Genomic DNA, 22,164 nt, shown 5'->3' on the forward strand with positions numbered 1-22,164 from the left:
CTAGAATCACAATTGACCTTCACACGTATAGTATTCTCTCTCATAAGATTCAGATACAACTTGTTCTCACTAAGTTTGTATGTTTGATGAGGCTTAATATAGTCTTTGTTCCAAAGTACTGCATTTTACAGGTAAAAGATGGACTGGGTGGAGTCAATCTCTGATTGTAGAAATAAGACCTCTGTAGGCAGGTGAGGATAGTATTATTTTCATCATAAAAACAATCTTGAGATCCTCAAAATCCCACTAGCTCTACTTAACTAAATATAAGAACCCACGTTAACTGCCTAGTGCTGTAAAACAACCATCCATAGTTCCTGGGAGAAGATAAGACTGACTTTTTTTTCTAAATGTTTATTTCTACTTGGGCATTTTGGCATAGAGATTCAGGGATTGTTGGAAGTGGAATATACCATAAAACTTCTCTTTTGTCCTTGCAGCTAACTCAGGAGAAGATTTTAAAACGGATTTAGCATAAAGGAAGTGAGCTACGTAGCCACTCAACAAATGTGAAAAGAATGTTACATTCCTCAGATTCAATCAGAGTAAATCGATAATGCCCTTCTGAATTTATACCCTTCCTACCCAGGATGTTAAGGCACTCAGATTATTAAACAGCCCTTCTGGTCCATGTGAACACACAGGATTGATTTAAGGGCTTAATCAAATAAGGATGGATTAAAATCATTAATACCAAAATGCCAGGCTCTTCTGAAAAATTATACCACCAAAAAGATTCACTTTGGAAACCAAATGCTGCCTCTTATTATTTTTGGACCAACACTAAATACGCAGCTAATAAAAATGTGGTTTTTTTTCTTAATAGCTTGACTTTAGGATCCCTGTGCTACCATTTCCCCCAAATGAAGAACTTGGCCTCAGTCAAAATATTCTCTTAATCTCATATGCTTTTCAGCTATCCTATGCATGAAATTATGAAATGTAGGCATGGCAAAATAGTTTAAATCAGTCAAACAATTTTTTTAACCAGGAACTTTTTTTTTTTTTGTGAGGAGGATCAGCCCTGAGCTAACATCCGCTGCCAATCCTCCTTTTTTTTGCTGAGGAAGATTGGCCCTGAGCTAACATCCATGCCTATCTTCCTCTACTTTATATTGGATGCCATCACAGCATGACTTGACAAGCAATGTGTTGGTGTGTGCCCGGCATCCAAACCTGTGAACCCTGGGCTGAGAAAGCGGAGCGTGCATACTTAACTGCTTGTGCCATCGGGCTGGCCCCAACCAGGAACTTTTAATGTTTAATGTACACAACCAGAAACCTTAAGTCATTCCCCATGCATTTCTTCTGTCTCCTTCTTCAGATCAGTGACTGTTGTGAATTGTGCTTCTGTAACATCCCTCTTATCCCTTCCCTGCTCACCACCCTCGCTTCTGCTTCCTTAGTTCAGCTACTTGTCATTTCTAGCTTGAACTATTGCAGCAGCCTTCTCACTGGTTAGTCTTCCTGTCTCTCCTTTTCAACTCTTCCAATCATCCTTGCATATCAATGTTGGAAGAATCTTTGTAAATTGCAAATTTGATCATTTTATTTTGTACTTAAAACTGATTAATGGGTTTCTGTTGCCTCTGATATAAATTTTAAACTCATTAGATGGCCTGAGAGGCCCTCCGTTATTTAAAGCTGGTTTTCCTTTCTCTTCTTGCCTAAGGTTGTGTCTCGCTCCCTTTTATTCATGTTCTGCACTCCAGCCTAAGAACCACTTGTGCTTGCTCCCAGGCATTCTGCTGTTTCGCATCCCTGTCTCTTGGTTCACAGTGCTTCCTCTAGCTGCCTCTTTTTCTTTTGTCTCCTTGGAGAATATCTCTTCATCTTTGAAAATTCCAGTTAAGGCTCACTGTCTCCGTAAAGTTTGTTCTCAATTCCATATGTAGAATTGAATAATCTCCTCTTTGTGTTTATTCCTCTTACAAGGTGCTTGGACGCGCCTCTTCTCTGTCCTTATCAGATTCTCCTAGTAGAATTAAACAATCCCTCTTGCGAATACTCTTCCGTTACGGCTTGGGACTTGCCTCTTCTCTCACTATGAGGGCAGAACCTCCTTATGAGCAGAGGCTGTAGCTTCCTCATTTTTGTATCTCCAGGTCTTTGCCTAATCCCTAAAAGACATTTAGAATATATTCTTTGAATAAATGTTAAATATTTTATTTTTTAAATATCCTAGCATCCTAGCATCTTATGTGTGCTCAAAAATATTTTTGTTATTAGAATTATGTCTTTAGTGTCTCTCAAGTTTGCAGCACTTGTTATTTTAATTCAAACTGGTAATCAAAGAATATACATTCTCTAAGCTTTCAAAACAGGTGACTCGTGGCATCCCTAAATAAATATTCAATCTAAGAGAAAAATATGGGCCAGGATAATCAAAATTGGATTAGAAGTCCATTTTACAAATCATGCAAGTAACTTAAAAGAGTGTTTTTTGTTCTTACTATGCCTCAGATCACCTGGAGCACTTGATAAACTATGCACCCTGAGTCCCATTCAGAATCTTCTCTGTGGGGCTAGGAAATCTGTGTTCAAAACAAAACATTCAAAAATACTCTCCAAGTTATTCGGATCCAGTCAGTCCTTAAAATAGCATTAGGAAATCACTGATTTAAAATGGGATCCAGGGTAATTTTGATACACAGCCCAGATCAGAAACCACATCTTCCAAAGATAAATTGCAAATAATTTAGCGATAATTAAGACTTCAATTTATTATTTTTAACATCCATTTACCAGACATAAAGCTAAAAAACTAAAAAGCCAGAATTTGAAACCAAGAGTTGCTCTTTACCAATGGCCCCCTTTTCCTTCTTTATTTTACTGCCCCTGAAAATGCTATGCTCTTTAAAGGTGCCATTACTAGCACAGTTACTATCATATCAGGAGATATTTCTAAAAGTATTTTATTGAAAATAAAAAAGGTACAATTATTTCAAAAATGCTTATTCTTGTCACTTGACAATCAAACTTTAATTAACTTGAGAATAGCTTAGAATAGCATGACAACTGCCTGGGCTCACGATTAATGTGTAATTTTAAAGAAAAAGTAGAACATCACAGCAGAAGCACTCTTATAGTTTGAAATATCTAGGATTAGGCCCATTAAACCATTTCAGCATTGTGAATAAAAGAATGAACTCCTGTTGCTTTCCCTCCTCTCATTTTAAAATTCTTGTACCATGCACAGAGTACACTATAACCAAAAAAAAAAAAAAAAAGCCCTAAATACATTTGGCCAACATAAATACTCCATGCTGATTCTGCACTCTGCCACAGTGATCCACTTCCATCTCTAGTGTCCAGAGCGTACATTCCTATGTTTCTTTCATGGGTGTGATCACTGGAGACCTCAAAATGTACCTAAATTTTCTTAACACCCGGTTAGCACAGGTTACCAATTCTAATGTAAATAGACTATTATGGAATAGGGTGGACTAAAGGGTTGGACCACACATCTGTTCTGTAAAATGGGGATCATAATGCCTATTCGATAAAACTGTTGTAAAACTAACTTAAATAATAATATATCTAAAGCATGGCTTGGCACCAGCCAAATACTCTAAGGGACAGTTATTTAAATAAAACTTCCTTTCACTCTCCTGAGGGCGCTCAATTCAGTGCTCGAGGCACAGTACTGCTTGAGTACTGTTTGTTGGTTGAGAAGTCTATCTTGGAGACCCTTCTTTGATCATCTTGCTTAATAAATGGGACAGGGAAAAGAACATGTTACAGTCAGGACAACTTTGGAGCTCATAAATTCAAGTTAATCTTGTCCTAAAATTTAAAAATTATAACTTGTATAAATAGCTTTAAAAAAGTCTATTAGAGGTAGAATGAGACTATTTTACTCAATGTAATCTTTCTGTCTCAAGGTAACACTAGATTTTAGGAAGAGGTAGATTTGAATCATGGCTAAGATGAATAATCACAGCAGTTCCACTGAAAGAACTGCAGGGAAGAGGAACAACTTTTAAAGTGTGCAGATACCTACCTTTTAATTTTGTATGCCAACAGGCAGAATTATTGGAATTTATAATCTAAAGAATAATTTGTTGAATTATGGAGTTATATAGTTATATTTATATGCACACACATATACCCACAAACACATATCACCCTTCTGTCTGTAGCAAATATACGTTCCCAACTATATTTACTTGAAATATTGTGGACTATGTTTTCTTTCCTTGAGTGTGTATGAATGGTGGACAGAGTATGTTGGGTCAGGGAGAAGGTGGCAGAAGACGAAAAATGTTACAAAAATCTGTTGTGTGTGTGACTTACTTATAGGTTCAACAGATTTGACTTAGTCTTGTTTTAAATAACCACAAAATGCATTTTATTCTTTAGGAACTCAAATTTGCACACTGTCTCTGTCATAGTTTGGAAATTTTTTTGTCAATAGTGAAGAATTCAAACTTTCACTTAGCCTTCCAGTGTAGTAAAAAGCACACACAATTTGGTGAACAAATCCCAGGTCAGCCATTAACTAGTTGAATGACTTTTGGGTTTTTTTAAGTCTCATTTCCTTGATTTATAAAGTGGAAATAAAGGTAGCTACCAGAAAATACTTCTTACAATCAAGTGTGTCTTTATATGTACACATATTTACAACATGTGTGCGTGTGTGTATATGAAAAGCACTGCCTACTAAGTTTTGAAACATGCCTCTACTTAATTTAAAATGTACCCATTTTCTTCACTATACTTTAGATGTTTCTTTGAATAGTGTGAATAATAACCTTTTCTAAAAGAAAAAAATAACATTTGCTATTTGTTCTCTCTTGTTACAGGCTTATGAAAAAATTGCTTACCTTCTCACTAATTTAGGTAAGTCCATTTTTCTTACTTCACTCCTTAGTAAGAAAATAGTACATGGGCATATCAGTCTGTAGTTGGGTTACGAACTTTAGCATTTTTAATATCAACTTCAGTTAAATAATTGTCGATAAAAATGAAAGAGGTGGCATAGGAAGTGGCAATACATTGGGTAATAGAGAGGGCAGGCTAAGTAGCTACAAAATCTCCTTACTAGAAATTAGCAAACCTGGTTCTTCTCACTTGGGAGAATCCCTGCCATTTCAGTTCTTTGGGTTCCCCTCCCAATATTTTTATCAAAGTATTATACTACATGTACACAATTTAAAAGGCAAAATAGTATTAAGAGATTTATAGTGAAAACTAGTCTTTTGCCACATTACCCATTCTTATTTTCTATATCCCAGAGGGACTACTTTTTCTTTTTTTTTTTTTTTTTGGTGAGGAAGGTTAGTCCTGAGCTAACATCTGTTACCAATCTTCCTCTTTTTGCTTGAGGAAGATTAGCCGTGAGCTCACATCTGTGCCAGTCTTCCTGTATTTTGTATGTGGGACACCACCACAGCATGGCTTGATGAACCGTGTGTAGGTCCACACCTGAGATCTGAACCCATGAACTGCAGGCCACAGAAGTGGAAGATGTGAACTTAACCACTACACCACTGGGCTAGCCCCCCAGAGGGCCAACTTTTTAACAATTTTATCAATTTCTGCTGTTATTTCCTACCCTATTTCTAAATAGCATGCTTCTACTGCCATTCCTGGGCTTTTCAGCTTCAGGAAGCTATTGCCTTCCCACTGTAAAAGACTAGAACTCAGGTCTGACTGTTCCCTGCAGAGTCCTGTCCCGCGTACCTCCCCATCCATCCCGTTTACACAAACTGTTATTTCTCCTCCTTCAGAGTAGTTGTATCGGCATTTTTAGCCAAATTAATAGTGGCCACATCATTGTGTCTGTGTAACTATTTTCATATCTAAGGCATGGTGTGTGCTACGATTGTTTCCTTTCTTAGACAGCCTTTATATTTTCATGAAGCTAATATTAGCACATTTTGCATAATTTTCTACATACTTTCCTTAATGTATCCCAACCTTTCTGCCTCAACTCTAAATTCTCTCTGAATGCATTAAAAAACATCAAGTATTCTGCTGATTCCGTTTTCTCCTTAGAATCGCCCTCCCTGATCCGCTGTCTCCTCCAGCGTGTGCTCAGTGGCATCCACACTTGCTGTCATCAGCACCTCCCTCCAGAACTCCTTTCACCCTTTTTTCCCTCAGCTGGACTATTTTTTGGATCCTATGTCTTCCTCTGTCTTGGCTTAATTGGCTTAATTCCTTATTTTGCTACCTGGAAATTAAATTTCTTGAGACCTTGTATGTCAGAAAATGCCTTTTTTCTATCTTGAAACTTGATTTTGTTCCCCCAGTTTGGAGGACAAAATTTTTATTACAGAGCTGTTTGAGCAGCGATCTTTCATTGTCTGAAAACTCACCAGATCTCAGGCGCTGTGCTATGACTTCTCATTCATTATTTTGTTTTATTGTCATCACGATTCTATGACAGTAGGATCCCTATTTTATGGATAAGAAAAACCAAGATAATTAAGTTAAATAAGTAGAATTTAAATTCAGATGTGACAGACTCCACTTAACTATGATGGAGTAACTGTCTGACTCCACTATGACATGTCACTTCCTCTATGACATACTTACAAGTACGCATAATAACAGAAGGGATCTTGTGTTGAGGGAAGAACTAGGCCCTCGTCCATCTTCTGGACCTGAGTGACCATATCACTTGGGGATTATGTGACTATGAGCAGGTCTTCTCCTCTCTCTATTCTTTCTTCTCCTGCTCCTTTTTTTTGAGGCTCAGTTTCTCCACTGGTAAAATGAGAATGATAATAATTCCTATTTCACCATTGCTGTGAGTTGGCTGCCTGACACATGGCAAGTGCTCAATAAATGGGAATGGTCTGTTTCATTGTTCTTTAAAGCCTCTGAGCTACAGTGTCCTCAGCTAGTAATGAAACACTTGAACTAGATTCTCTCAAAGCTTTCTTCTAGCTCTGATTCCTTATATTCATTTGCTTTTAAAGTACTTTATACCCAGGATGGAAGCAAATCTAAGGAAATGGTTTGGGGGACCATAATTAATAGTAAGAAATAGAACAGCTGTTTGTGCCAAGTACCAGGAACACCAAAGTTTACACTTGATGTTTGATTTTTCCATCTATAACTCATGACATAGTGCCTGTGGATTCATAACTATTAATTAATAATGAATGGACTGTATTAATTTAAATTAATGAAAATATTGATATTTTGTTTAAAATAATATAATATCATTGTACATATGCGTGTATATATATAAATATATGTACAATATAAATATGGCATTATATTCTATGTAATATTTGGCTGTGCAAATTTGTGCTTCAAATTAGAAATTAGGCTTTACTTCCGAGAAGATGTCGCAAATTGTTTTATTTAAAGGATTTTTTTAACTTTGTGTTTCTTGATTTATTTTTCATCCAAATATTTTATGTTCAAAAAACACACAAAAAATCAAAGTTTCAATCCTATCACATTTGTTTTTTTATATAAGAAGAAATATGTAATATTTGATCTAAAGAGATTTTTTTTCAGTTTGGTTTATGGTTGTTGAAAATTAGATCAGGATGGTTGTTAGTTGTTAAAAATAATGAATTATCGGGGCCAGCCACGTGGCATAGCAATTGAGTGTGCTCGCTCCACTGCTGGCGGCCCGGGTTTGGATCTTGGGCGCGCACCGACGCACCGCTTGTCAGGCCATACTGTGGCAGTATCCCACATAAAGTGGAGGAAGATGGGCATGGATATTAGCTCAGGGCCTGTCTACCTCAGCAAAAAGAGGAAGATTGGCATGGATGTTGGCTCAGGGCTGATCTTCCTCACAAAAAAAATAAATAAATAATGAATCATCTAGAATAATGAACTGTGATTTATCTATAATATGAATTATCTATAAAAATGAACCTAGCTTTCAAGAAACAAATTAAGCCAACAGATGAAAAGAGTTCTGATGTTGTCAAACAGAGGTCAATTCAGGAATAAAAGCATGTATATCAAGAAAATAGTAACAATAAAATCAGATGTCACCATATTAATATTAGGAAAACTAGAATTTAATATATATTTGAGGAGGAAAGAGTGATACTTCATACTGATAAACAATCTACCAGGTCAATATAATAATTATGATTTCTATACATCTTTTCACAAACCTTCAAAATATAGGAAGCAAAAAAAGATAGAAATACAAAAATTAGTTGACAAATCCACACTCAAAATATAAGGCAGGATATACAGTATTTAAATACCATAACTAACAAGCTTCTTTTAAAATATATATAAACTATATATTCAACAGAAAAAGAAATATTATTTTCAAACACTTGATACATAGACAAAACTTATTCATGTGATTTGGCCACAAATGAAATTGCAGCTTTTTTGCCCCAAAGCAGAAATCACACAAGACACATTTGTGGATCATGATACAATAAACTTAGAAGTGGAGAACCAAAAACAGTCTAAACACTAGGGAATTTTTAAAAATCCACATTCTCATTTGTAAATAAGCTTTGTGCTAAGTTTACAAACTGTTTAGAAGGAAACAACAGTGAAAACACGTCCTATGAAAACCTGCAGGGAAATATCACTCCCCTGACTGCTCTCACTGGGGCCCACCAACCAATCACTGTCGTGACTCCTCCCGTTTCTGGCATCCTCCAGAAGCTTTGGGGTTGGAATTCCTCAGGACCTATTCCCTCTTTATTCTCATGCATACATTTTGGCCCATCTTTTCCTTAAATCAGATCCCATCTATTTTCTACCTTTCTTGAATTCTTCAATTATATTATAATATATGTTAGAGATGCATATATATTTTGTATCATTTATTTGAATATTGGGTGGGAGCAGAGGCTGCAGCACATGCTGCCATCCTCATCCAATCTCTCTCATCATTTTCTTTGTTTTGTTTAAGAGTCATAGAACCATAAGATGTGAGAGTTGACAGAGTTCTTGAAATCACCTTGTCTAAATTCCTGATTTGATAGGTGATAAAACTGATTGCAAAAAAATGTGAAGAGACTTTCCTGAGATTACCAACAAATTAGGTATAAGATTGAGATAAGAACTCAGCTTTTCTGATTAATGTAGCCCTCTTTCCTCTTTACCATTATACTTCAGTCTGTACACAGAATATTCATTCTTCAAAGAACTCTGTGGACAATTTAGGTTCCTATATTGAGCATAGCCAGTTTGGGTGAAGGACTGATCCAATATTTATGGTTACCTCTAAATGATGATAGCAGAGAGAATCCTGAAAATCTTTATATATTAATGACAATCATCATATTTTTGTAGCTATGGGAAAGTCTAAAGATTATCTCCTTGGATCCTTTCATCAGCTCTGTACAGCAGGATGTTATCATTCATGTTTTACAGAGACAGACACTAGAACTCAGAGACACTGAGTGCCTCACAGATCTAGTAACTGATTGAACCAGAAGTTGAATATGGGGCTTCTGATTTTGTATCCATATTTCTTGTCATTCACCTCATCTATGTGAATACACCCTATGTTTCTTTTAGAATATCCTCGAACGGAATCTGAATGGGAAAACAGCTTTGCTCTGAAGATGTTCCTCTTCCAGTTTGTCAATTTAAACAGTTCTATCTTCTATATCGCTTTCTTTCTGGGGAGGTAAGTCAACTTTATACACGTTATCTTTGCAGAGTGAAAAAGACTGTCAGCAGTTCCATTGCAAATTGGTAATAGAGGTGGCGAATTCTTGTCCCCTGCCTTGGAAAACTGTGCTAATTAGCATCCACATGCCTTTTCAGTCAAAAGACTTCTAAGTACAATGCTTTGAACTGCCACTACCAATTAAAGTTGACATAAAAAAATAAAACCTATGTGTCATACTTGGGCTGGATTATGACTATCCAGTCACCAGTAATGGTTAAATAGAAAAATAATTTTTGTGTAACCCTAGGTTACAGTTCCTTAGTATGGAAACTTCTACTTATCACGTTAATGTTCTTTTTTTCCTATCTCTGCTGCAAAATATGAGAAAGAAGCATATTAAACTACTGGTTTGCCATATGCTTAACACTCCAGCCATTACCATGGAAACATACCAAAGCTAGAAACATTTTTAAACTAAAAAATTCAGCACATTATATTAATATTCATTAATTAGGTCAACAAGACATTAAAACTCCACAGATAAAAGTGGGAAATTTCATTCAGTTGGTTTCTCTGTGTTTTCTCAACTCATTGGTATTGAATCACACATCACTTTTTCCTTTTTAAGTCAGGTACTTTGATGTGTAAGCATGGCGTAAGTCAATCGTTTGGGACAGCTTGCACCAGTGAACAGTTATGTCTGCCCACACATGCACTTGTTGTGATGCATTAGTAGATATTCTTCAGTCCACCCCACGTAAATGCTAATGAATTAAAATGTCTTTTTACAGATTTGTAGGCCACCCAGGAAATTACAATAAACTTTTTAACCGGTGGAGACTGGAGGAAGTAAGTAACCTCGTAAGGGTGGGTGTGGGGATGGGCCTGGATATGGTCCAGTGACTGTGTGACGGAGGGGGTGGGAAGACAGAGAGAGAAGGTGTACAGGGAATTTCAGGAATGCCGAAGACACGTTTTTGGTAGAGGGGAGTTCCTCTGGGTTCAGAAATGAAGCAACTACATCTTTCAAAAAAAAGGAGGTGAACTTAAAGGTTAAACCCCAAAACCTTGACCTCCGCTCTCTTTAATTCTCTATCAAATCCATTTCTTCCATTCACAAGCCCAGAAATTTAGCTCCAGGAATTCTCCTCTTTTGGGGAATTATTATTATCTATTTCATGGTTTTCAAACTTTTAAATATGTTAGGTTTTCTTTTAAGCAGGGAAAATTTAGTCCAAAAGAAATATTACTTGAAAGACCAATCTATAAATGTATAGATATATCTTCAAAATCTCATATTTCTTCATTAATTTATAAGATGTACATCACAGAAACAAAATGTCTAGGAATAGTATTGCTACATCACAGGGTAAGCATTTGCATATTTTCAGTGAGACTGACAAATTGTCCTTCAAAACGCCAGCCCATAGGTATAGTGTATGAGCCTGCTTCCTCAGACTCTTTCCAACAGAAACATTTTAATTTTTGTCAATAGAATAGTCAAAAGAATATCTTCTTTTTAAAAAAATTATTTTATTGAGGTCATATTGGCTTATAACATTGCGTAAATTTCAGGTGGACATTATTATATATCAGTTTCTGTGTAGACTGCATCGTGTTCACCACCAATAGTCTAGTTTTCATCTGTCACCATACATATGTGCCCCTTTACCCCTTTTGCCCTCCTCCCATCCTCTTCCCCTCTAGTAACCACCAATCTCTCTCCTTATCTATGTGTTTGTTTGTTTGTTTGTCTTCCATATATCAGTGAAATTGTACGGTGTTTGTCTTTCTCTGGCTGACTTATTTTGTTTACCATAACACTTTCAAGGTCCATCCATGTTGTCAAAAATGGCACAAATTTGTCTTTTTTTATGGCTGAGTAGTATTCCATTGTATATATGTACCACATCTTCTTTATCTGTTCATCCATTGATGGGCGCTTGGGTTGCTTCCATGTCTTGACTCTTGTAAATAATGCTGCAGTAAACATAAGAGTGCATATATCTTTTTGAATTATTGATTTCATATTCTTTGGATAAATACCCAGTAGTGGGATAGCTGGATCATATGACATTTCTATTTTTAATTTTTTGAGGAATCTCCATCCTGTTTTCCATAGTGGCTGCACCAGTTTGCATTCCCACCAGCAGTGTATGAGGGTTCTCTTTTCTCTACATCCTTTCCAACACTTGTTATTTCTTGTAAAGGATATCTTCTTTTGATATCAGTTCCTTTAATTATGAGTGAAATGGAGAATATTTTTCATATGTTTGTTGGACATTTTGTGTTTCTGTGTGTCTGTATGTGTACTATTCCTATTCACTTTCATTAGACTGTTTTTCTCTGTCCTAAATTTATAAACCAATAAAGTTAGGCTCTAATCTTTCAATTTGCTGCAGATATGTTTCCTATTTTCTCGAATATCTTTTAATTTTGTTTTGATGCATTTTTTATAAAACTGTATAACTTTTTCTAATCAAAATATCACTGTTGTTAATGGCTTTGGGGATTTGTGTCATGCCAAAAAATGTGTTCTCCATTCTATAAGTATAAAAAACTCACACTTGTATTTTTCACTAATGTTATTTTTTTAAATATTGATTTCTTTGGCCCATTGGGAGGTTATTTTGTTGTAAAGAGTAATCAAGATTTTCACCCTAATTGGCAGCCACACATTTAATAAATAATGTTTTTGTTTCATTCAGCAAAATGAGATTCGAAGATTTATCATATTTTACATCTTGAAATCCTGTCTATTTCTCAACCCTGTTCAGTCTCATTGGTCAGATTGTTTATTTCTTCTCTAGTTCAAAGTTGTTTTAATTATTCTAATGTAAAATCCAATTTAATATATGATAGCATTAGTAGGAGGGCTTAATTTAGAGAGAGGCTAAGAAAAGATTCCCCAAGAAAACAGGATAGAGGTGTTGCCAGTCTCTATCTAAAAAATCCCCCCAAACTCAGGGGAGTCCTCATTGATGTTGTGCCCCCAGAGTCTTCTAGAAATTGATTGGGATACATGGACAAAGCTTCAACTTTCCTAAGAACGTATGCTTTATATCACAGAAAACTGGACTCAAGTGCTAACCTTGCTGCTTATTAATTCTTTGCCCTTAATTTAACCTCTCTGAAAAACTGTCTCCTCATCTGTAAACTGGCAATAGAAATACTTGGGTTGCAAAGATGTTGATAGATAAGAGATAATTTGCATCACACAGTGGGTACAACCCCCGGGCTGTGGTAGGTACTCTATAAATTGTAGCTGGTATTTATCATTGCTCTGTCTCCAAGCTACCTGAGTATTATTCTATTGGCCAAAGACAGACTAAGGACTTTCATAATCCCTGGCCTCCGAGAAGTCCCCAAATCAAACTTGCAGTTTTCTTTCATAGCCCAAAAGTATGGCTATGTTTGCTAAAAGGCTTTTCATCTACCCAATTTGGGACCCAAGGCTTACTTTTTTCCAGAAGTGTTCAACTGGAGTTAGCAAGTGTAGGGTGGGGCATAGAGTGCTTACAGGCAGGTAAATCTACATATTGATGCCATTTTAGGGACTGCTGCCATGAACAATTTTGTTTAATTGGATATTCTTACTCCTAACTGTGAAATTATTGGAAGTGACGATTCTCCTTTGAAAGTCACAGGGAAATAATTATAATATTAATGTCAGGAAAAATGTTTCATAACCATCTTAGACATTTTCCACCATATATGTGACATAGGTAGTAACCATATTTTCCAACAAAGGGTTATTTATTTTGAAAAAAATCATTGAAATGAAAAATGTGGGTTTGTGAGAGATGCTAGAAATCCTAGAAATGTGGATATAAAAAGCGTGCATAATGGAAAAGACTTGACCCTCTGAATTCAATTTACAACAAGCATTTTTTGACACTTATTCTCTTCCAGGCCTCTGCTGGGTATATGGGGTGTACCAATGAAGAAGTCCCTTTCCTTTCTTTGATTGATGTTAGTGGTCTTGAAGAAAAGAACATAACCATGATATGTGACAAATATTTTGTCTTTGGAGTCTGACAGTCTACATTCTAATCCTGCCTGACTCACATGCATGATCTCAATATCTCTAAGTTTCAGTTTTTTCTTTTGTACATTGTGGTAAGACTAGCTAGCTCTGTAGTATTGGGGATAGGTGGATTAAATTGGATCATGTGTGTAAAATCCTTGGCACAAATAATGGTAACCATTATAAAGATAGAAAAAAGTGTCACAATTTTATTTAGATCATTTATGACTGACGATCCTGGACTTTCCTCATACTATGCTATACAATATCTCACATAAATATTTTATGTAAATCTATATACAAATGATAATAATAGCTAATATTTAATGAGTGCTTACTATATGTCAACACATTCCATCAATTGTTTCTAAGTGTTCTACATATGTTAATGCATTTAATCCTCACAAAAATTCTATTCTTACACTCATTTTACATATGAGGAAACAGAAACTTAGAGAAGTTATATAATTTGCCCACAATTATAGAAACATACCAATAAATTGATAAAGTCATCAATTTGATTCAGGCAGTTAGTTTCAGAGTCTGTGCTCTGAGCACTGTGCTTTCCAGCCACCATTGGGCTAGCACATGGGCACAATCGACAACATAATGGAAATAGGAGATCCCTGAATGATCGCTGGCTCACATGTAAACTGGATTTAGAGGAAACATACAAAAGTGGATGAAGTGAAAGGAACACGGGTATCGGAGTCCGATAGTCCTATCTACCACTTAGGTTCATCATCTACAAAATGGAGATACCAACATCCGTCTCACTAAGTTCTCATGAGGAGCAAATGAGAAAAATATGTGAAGGCACCTAGCTTGGGTTGTCCATCGTCGTATGATTTTGAGTGTGTAATGGGAATGAAAGCCTGGGTCTCCTGCATGCTCATGCGTGCCCCATTACTCATTCTAAGTATGGACTCTTTTTATCAAATGAATTTTAGAGTGTTGAAGGACTGGATTTAGCTCACAGGAATCATTATGTGAGGGGGATAGACCCGCAAAAACTAATGGATCCCTTTCTCTGCTCTATAAATCACAAAGTCGTCAAGGCTCAATTTCAACAGAATTATAAATGGCCTGTCATCCAGCCTCCTCACTTTGTCCTGCCATTGTGGAGAGTGACCCAACCATATGGTTCTATGATACTCTTCTTTTTCCCTTCCCACATAATGATATGCTTTGCTAAACCAGCCCCTCAAGGCAACAAATGCGTTTGGTAAATACAATTCATCCTAGCATTATGTAAAAGAGCAGTGGATTAGGGTGCAGGAGACCCAGGCTTTCATTCCCACTCCACCAGTCAACATTGCATGACTTTGGACAAGTTAATTTGCTTCTTTGAGTCTCTCTACAAAAATGAAGAGGTTCAGTGTGCAGTTGATCTATGATCTGCCTCTGTAGCTTAGTAATTATTCTGCCTCCGACATTCTACCAAACCCGTTTATCTTATATATGTGGCAGAGTTTAGGGGGTCCTAAATTCATCCTAGAAAGCAGGGGCATGTTTGGATGGGAGAATTGAGACTTCACACTATAAAAATTACCACTGCAAACCCTTTCTCTGGCTCAGATTAGGGAGTTTCAAGTTACTGAGCTGGAGCTGGAAAAGCAGGCTCTTTGTGTCCTAATTATTGTTCCCTTTGAAGTCCCACTGGTACCAATTTGATAGAAATAGAAACTGGATCAAAGTTATGGAGACTATCATCCTTACAAGCAGGACACGAACCCATTTCCAAAGAAACAGACCCACGCTTTCTTACCCAAATGTCTCCTATAATGCGAAGTTTTCAAGCAAAACACATGGCTTGCAGTTTTCATTGTAATCACATTTTTGTTCGTGTAGGTTTCTAATACTAACTTTTATTAAACATCTAAAAAAGCAGAGGAGCAGAGAGAAGACAAAATTAGGATCATACTGACATTTGTGGCATGCTTGTATCACATAGAAGTACATTATAATATATGTAGATACTCCCTCTCCAGGAGGTAGAGTTTAACTGTCCCCCATCTTGAGAGTAGGCTAGACTTAGTGACTCTCTTCTAAAGAAAGAATAGAGAAAAGGAGATGAGTAACTTTACAATAGAAACACCTGGCAAACACTGCATCAACCCGGTGCTGAAGGTGAATATCCCCAGTGATGTCTTGTGGATATCATGTAGCCCCTGATGGGATGTGATTACAAATGGCACTTCAGCTCTGTGATCTGCCTCTACCCCCAAATACATAACCCCAGTCTGAACATGTGAAAACCCCAGACAAACCCAGACTGGGGGATTTTCCATAGGATACTTATCCACCAGTCCTCAAAACTGTCAGGGATATGAAAAACTGAGACACTGTCTAGACCAGAGGAGACTGAGGAGACATGACAGATAAATGCAATGTGGTGTCCTGGATGGGGTCCTGGAGCTGAAAGAGGATATTAATTGAAAAATTGGTGAAATCTAAATGAAATTTGGAGTTTAGTTAATAGCAATGTACTAATGTTAGTGTCTTAGTTTTGATAAGTGTCCCTTGGTAATGTAAGGGACAATGGGGAGAATTGGGTGAAAGGTATATGAACTCTCTCTGTACTATCTTTGCAAATTTTCTACAAACTTAAAATTATTCTGAGATAAAAATGTTATTTTAAAAGAATGTTATAAAAATTTTGCCATAGCATTAAATATTTTTCTATCTCCTGATTGCTAATGGATATATAGTATTCCAGAACATTCATTAAATGTGATCATGCCTAACGCAGAGCTTGGTAGATGGTAAGTACTCATTAAAAGTTAGATTTGTTGTTATTGCTGTTATAATTTTGATCAATATTCTAATATAATTACTGAAAACTTCCCACTCAAGTGTCCTCATACTTCTTGCTTCTTCCTTGTTTTTATTTTCCTTATGCATTGAGATAATGTGACCTGGCTTTAGAATTTGCTGTACAGTTTGAAGGTGGGATGTTTAAGCCAGCTGAGAAGAGCAAGATCTTTATCATTCTTGTTCTGTTTCAGTGTCACCCTAGTGGCTGTTTGATAGACCTCTGCCTCCAGATGGGAGTGATCATGTTTTTGAAGCAAATATGGAACAACTTCATGGAACTGGGATACCCGTGAGCGCTTATTTTTAAACTTGCATCATCTATAGTTACAAAGAAGAAAGATAGAGGTGGTGTGAGTAGTTCATAAGAATTTGTGCTTCGTAATCAGACAGCTGAGGGTTCAGGTCCTGCTCTGCTCTTCACTAAATGCGAGCCCGTGTGTAACCTTTCTGAGCCTCAGGTGTCACATCTCTAAGAGGGGCTCAACAGCTGTACCTAGCTCAAGGACAGCTGAAGGATTAAAGAACATAACGCATGTAGAGTAACTGGTACTCTGTTCAACACAGTAAAGCACTTTTCCTATTCTCAAAATATTATTAGTAGCTCATGTTCTTGATAAAAATAACTCTCTGGTTTCTTTTGGCTACCAAAAAAAACAGGTTATTGTTATTGTTTAATTAAAAAGAGCATCCATTCACCACCACCCCCTGCAAAGAAAAGAATAAAACAAAGATAAAATCCTGGATGGGGAGGTTTTGTACTCTTTGTAATACACAAAAAAGAAAAAAAAAATCATTAGAATAGGATTATTGTGATAACATCAAAATAAGAACATTCTATTTTATCCCTTTAGATAAGTTTTAACTGTCTGTGAAATGCTGACATGGAAGGATACTGAATGCCTAGTTTTAAATCTATTAAAATATATTATCCTTTAGAATACAATGAAATACAGTGTTTTTAAAACAATGTGGTATGGAAGCTTTGAGGCCTAATCAAGGTTAAAAACATGACTATTTTGAGAAATTTCCCAACTATGAGGGAAGAACTGGTTAATTGATTGATGATATAAATAGCTTAGGCTTAGTCATCAAATTATACCATACTTCTTTCTCCTTTTTGGCCCACAAATGGTATCAGGACATTTCTGAGCAGAGACGAGGTGATATTAACCCTGAAATCTGCCATGAAGTATTGTGTTAGATTACAGGCAGTCTTAGAGCATGGACTAAGAAATTACTGAGACCTGGTTCAAATTCCTTCTCTGCCCCTGGGTGAAGATGCTTGTAATTTACGTGACTTCTCTGAGACATTATTTTCTTTTTATTTGTAAAATAAGGGATTTATAAAGATTGAATGAGATGACTCAATGGTCTTTAAGCCTTCATCAATAAATGACAGAACCTTTTTGTGAAGAGATTTTATACAGATCCTCAGTATTCAAAACAGTAAAATCAATCTCTTCTAAATGAGGAGAGAACAAGAATGAAGGATTGGGGAGCCCAGTCCATTCTTCCTATCTCTTCCTATCCTTGGCTCACCTCTTTTAAACATAGGGTTTGAGGAAATCATTGGAAAAATCCTGAGGAAATTAGGTATCAAGTGCCTAGCAAAGGATCTGACATGCTGTGAGTACTTCATAAACACCATCAAGGTCGTGTAGGAGTTACCATAGTATTGAGAATGATTCTTTTGTTGCATTATCCATGCACTGCTATACATACCATGCACTTTGGACAGCACACTTTCACCATGGCCTTGCCCAAGTGGTCAGCCTGGACTGCATATATCAAATCCCAAGGGTATCATGGCAAGGGACATCCTGCTGGTGTTTTTCCAACAGCTGGTCAAAGACCTTGTTGAAGAAAATCGGGCAGGAGTGGACCAGTCACTACAGCAATGATTTTCAGGCTTTTAAGCCACAATTCTCTTTCTTCCAGTAAAATCTTAAGCAGAACTGAAATAAACAAACAGTCCTGCCTCAATTCTGAACCCCCAGCCCCCTTTCATCTTCATGTGGAGCTTCAGAGACAAGCTCCGGGGGAGGCACAGGGAAGCACAGCCTGATGCTTTGGTCTAGCTGTGGTGTTTCTTCCAACTCCTGCTGAAGCCCTAGGCCCATGACATGTTAAAATGAGAGTTGGGTACTGTTCTCTGAGTCCTGTGAGATTCACTTTATCCTAGAGGTAATTTTCATCTAACTCTTAAAATAATTCATTACCCAGATGTCCACAATATATGCATACCGGGATGTTTTTGAGATGTAATTTCCAGACTGCCCGTGGGCTAGGGAAAGAGTGTTGTTCTCTCCTTTCCATGTCTGAGAAATTGGACTCAGACACATATTCCTTGCCTGAAAATTACTGTTCACTGTAGTAGCAGAATGTAATTATTAACACTCAAACCCTTCATGTTTGTAAACTCAGAGTGGTGAAGTGACTTGCTAAAAGTAACTCATCTAATGCATTGCAGTGTAGGGACTGGAACCTACATCTTTTGAAACCCTATCTAGGGCTCAGTTATTTAATGTGGAACAAGATTTTACTCATGTTCAGAGAGCATAGCCCAGAAGATTTTGGGCTATAAGCAATGAAGGGCTCAGATCCAATCACAACAGGCCACATAAGTACCTTATAGATAGGGATGGGGGAAGGAATCATAGAAATGGATGTTTGTCTAATCAGTATCAGGAAGTACCTAAGTGTATGGGAGGATCAATTCCTAGAAAATATGTAGATGCTTATAGGGTCTAGGAAGTCTCTGGCCTGCTCCCGTGCTGAACTTGGAAGTTGAAACCATGCAAATTATCTCCAACTCTCAGGAATGCTTAGTGTGATCCCAGGGTAGTTGGTGTTTTTCTTTTCTTAACACGCTATAAATTGTTCACCAGATGCTTAAATAAGAGCTCAGAAGCCATTTGTCTGCTCTGTGATGTAGGTTGATCCAGAACTGGTGGTCACGACATAAAATCAAGCGAGGAATACAAGATGCTTCTATACCTCAGTGGGAAAATGATTGGAATCTGCAGCCCATGAATATTCACGGACTTATGGATGAGTACTTAGAAATGGGTAAGGAAAGAACCTTCTGCAGAGCTGTTTGGCCTTCTTGATACTGTTTTTCTACTTCACGTGGGCTTTGGTTCAAGAGAGAAAACCATCTCTCTCCTTTCCAACCCTATGTGTTCTAAAACACATCTGCACCTTTATCTCAGCAGAGCTAGAGAAGATATTAAGGCAGTGCCCTTGGAAGGGTCACACAGGTTGTCCTGTGTCAGCCTTCATTTTACTAAAATGAAGGTTTTTCTCATAGTAAAGCACTTAGCTTTTGAGCAAATATTTTAAAGGAACAAAATTGAGCAGAACCCACTCCTTTGTTAAGAAATGTACCCTCCACCCAAATTAAGCAATAATTCTTTCTCACAATAAACCTTTGCACAGACCCAGTCCGAGTGTTGGCTACTTTGAGAAACTTATTTATATTAAAAAAAAATAAGGATTCCCATTCCAGCTGTTAAAATCACTGTATGTTGTCTTGACATTTGCTTTTTTTCCGGCCTTCAGTTTTCTCATCTATTAAAAGAGACAAGATTAGGTCTCCTGCGTCCCTTCTAGAGCTAAGCATTTTTCTTCAAGGCCTCCTCTTTGACTTCTTGTTTCTTTACTTTTCCTTCATGCTGCCTGGTATAGAGGGGGAAAGCACAGGGACGTTCAATCTATCGAGATCTTAGTGTGAATACAGGTTTTATCATTTTCTAGCCATCTACCCTTTAGCAAGTTTGCTAAACACGTATGAGCTATAGTTTCCTCTACTAAAATAGGATAAGCATATTTACTTTGTAGGGATGTTGGAAAGATTAAGGGCAATTTATGTAAAGCACAAAGAAGGCACTCAATAAGTGATGTGTTGATATCACTCGTTCTCCCATGCTCTCCTTTTGCAGTGTTGCAGTTTGGTTTTACCACCATCTTTGTTGCGGCTTTCCCTCTGGCGCCTCTTTTGGCTTTGTTAAACAATATCATTGAAATCAGACTGGATGCATACAAATTTGTCACCCAGTGGCGGAGACCTCTGCCAGCCCGAGCAACTGACATAGGTAAGATTCAGAAATTCAGTGGTTTTTGCATTGCTGAGGCCAACAGGGGCTTGATCTTGCTTAGCACCACGCAGATTTCCAGTGCTGGGACTCTCTTCCAACCATAACAAAACTGAGCAGTTTTAGTCAAGAAAAAAAGGAAATGGACGCTAACTTAGCTGAGAGTAGATTCATACTAAACGTGCTGTTTCATTAACTTGTTTGTAACTAAAAAGGATCTCATATATATCTTTCCATGTTAATAAATATAGCTCTGCTTCGTTCTTTATAATTGCTTCACACATTTCTGTTATATGTTGTATGATATTTTTAAAAAAATCAGTCCCCTAAATAAAGATATTTAGATTGTTTCAGTTCTTTGCTGTTATAAACAACACTGAGGTGAACATCTTTATACATGCTTGTCTGATTGTTTCCTCAAGATAAATTCCTAGGATGGAACTCCTGTGTCAAAGAGCATGTATATCTAAAATTTTGGTAAATAATTTGTCAATATGGTCTCCAGAAATATTGTGCCAATTTTTACTCCCATTATAAACGAACGGATGCCTGTTTCTCCATTTCCTCTCCAATTCCAGGTGTAATAAGGGTTTTTTTTTCTTTTTGTATTGTTGTTCCATCCTCAATCTGAGGAAGAAAAAATGGTATTATATTTACTTGCATTTTTTAACTATGAGATTAAATATATTTGTATTTCTTTACTAATTGTGTTTATGCCTTTTGGCCATTGTGTCTGATTTGGTCATCTTTATCTCATATTAAGAATATTAACCTTTGCTATACAGGTTGCAAACACTTTCAAATGCTGGTTTTTAATTTTTCGCTCTATCATGAATAAGGTTTTAAAGTGTATATATAATCAAATTGATATCTCTCTCTTATAGTTGCTATTATGTGTGGCATTCTTAGAAAGGTCTTTTAGAACTCATGAGTTTTCACCCATTGTTTTAATTGTTGTTTTGTATTTTAGATGTATGTGTGCTATTTGGTTTTTGTTTGTTTGTTCACATTTTATGATTTTATTTAAATTGTTGATCCATCTGGAATTTGTTGTTAATGAAGGGTTTGAAATTAAGACCTAGCTTTTCTTTCTCTAATGGATTCCCAAATGTCCCAAACCATTTATTAAATGAATCCATCTTTTTTTTAACTTGTTTGAATTATCTTTATCTTATAGTAACTTCTATATAAAGTTAGGTATATTTCTAGAATCTTCATTTATCCCATTGATCTGACTACTTATTCTTGGCATACTATTTTAATAAACTATAGTTTTATAATAGAAATTCTAAGTATATGGAACTGCAAATCCATACTTTTCCTTTTCTTTTTTGGGAATTTTCTGGCTAATATTGCAAGATTGCCTTTTAAGTTAATTTTACTCACTTATATATTCCATAATCAACAAAGTCAATTTGAAATATACTAACCTATAGCGATTTAATGCCATTCAACTTGAGTTCCCATGTTTTGAAGGAATTAAAATTATGGCTGTTATTTAATTTGGATGTATTTATTATTTCATTATTAAAATAGTATAAGCACATTAAAGGAAATCTAGAAAATAAATCAAAAAAAAAAAAAAAGAACTCTCATTCCAGCTTTAGTTGGTGTTTATTACACCTTCCAATGCATAGATTATTACTTTTTAAATTTTG

General features: G+C 36.4%; 1 protein-coding gene across 1 annotated transcript in view; it reads left to right on the forward strand.

Moving 5' to 3' along the window:
• The window catches only part of ANO3 (anoctamin 3), a 266,818-nt gene that overhangs the window by 232,646 nt on the left and 12,008 nt on the right, over nucleotides 1-22,164 (forward strand). Inside the window, exons 18-23 of the mRNA XM_058546154.1 lie at nucleotides 4,806-4,842; nucleotides 9,472-9,583; nucleotides 10,360-10,417; nucleotides 16,604-16,701; nucleotides 19,348-19,481; nucleotides 20,354-20,506. Coding sequence (XP_058402137.1) covers nucleotides 4,806-4,842; nucleotides 9,472-9,583; nucleotides 10,360-10,417; nucleotides 16,604-16,701; nucleotides 19,348-19,481; nucleotides 20,354-20,506 — 592 coding nt within the window. The remainder of the gene's footprint in view (nucleotides 1-4,805; nucleotides 4,843-9,471; nucleotides 9,584-10,359; nucleotides 10,418-16,603; nucleotides 16,702-19,347; nucleotides 19,482-20,353; nucleotides 20,507-22,164) is intronic.

Source organism: Diceros bicornis, chromosome 7 (genome assembly GCF_020826845.1).
Source record: "Diceros bicornis minor isolate mBicDic1 chromosome 7, mDicBic1.mat.cur, whole genome shotgun sequence".
Classification (NCBI taxonomy): domain Eukaryota; kingdom Metazoa; phylum Chordata; class Mammalia; order Perissodactyla; family Rhinocerotidae; genus Diceros; species Diceros bicornis.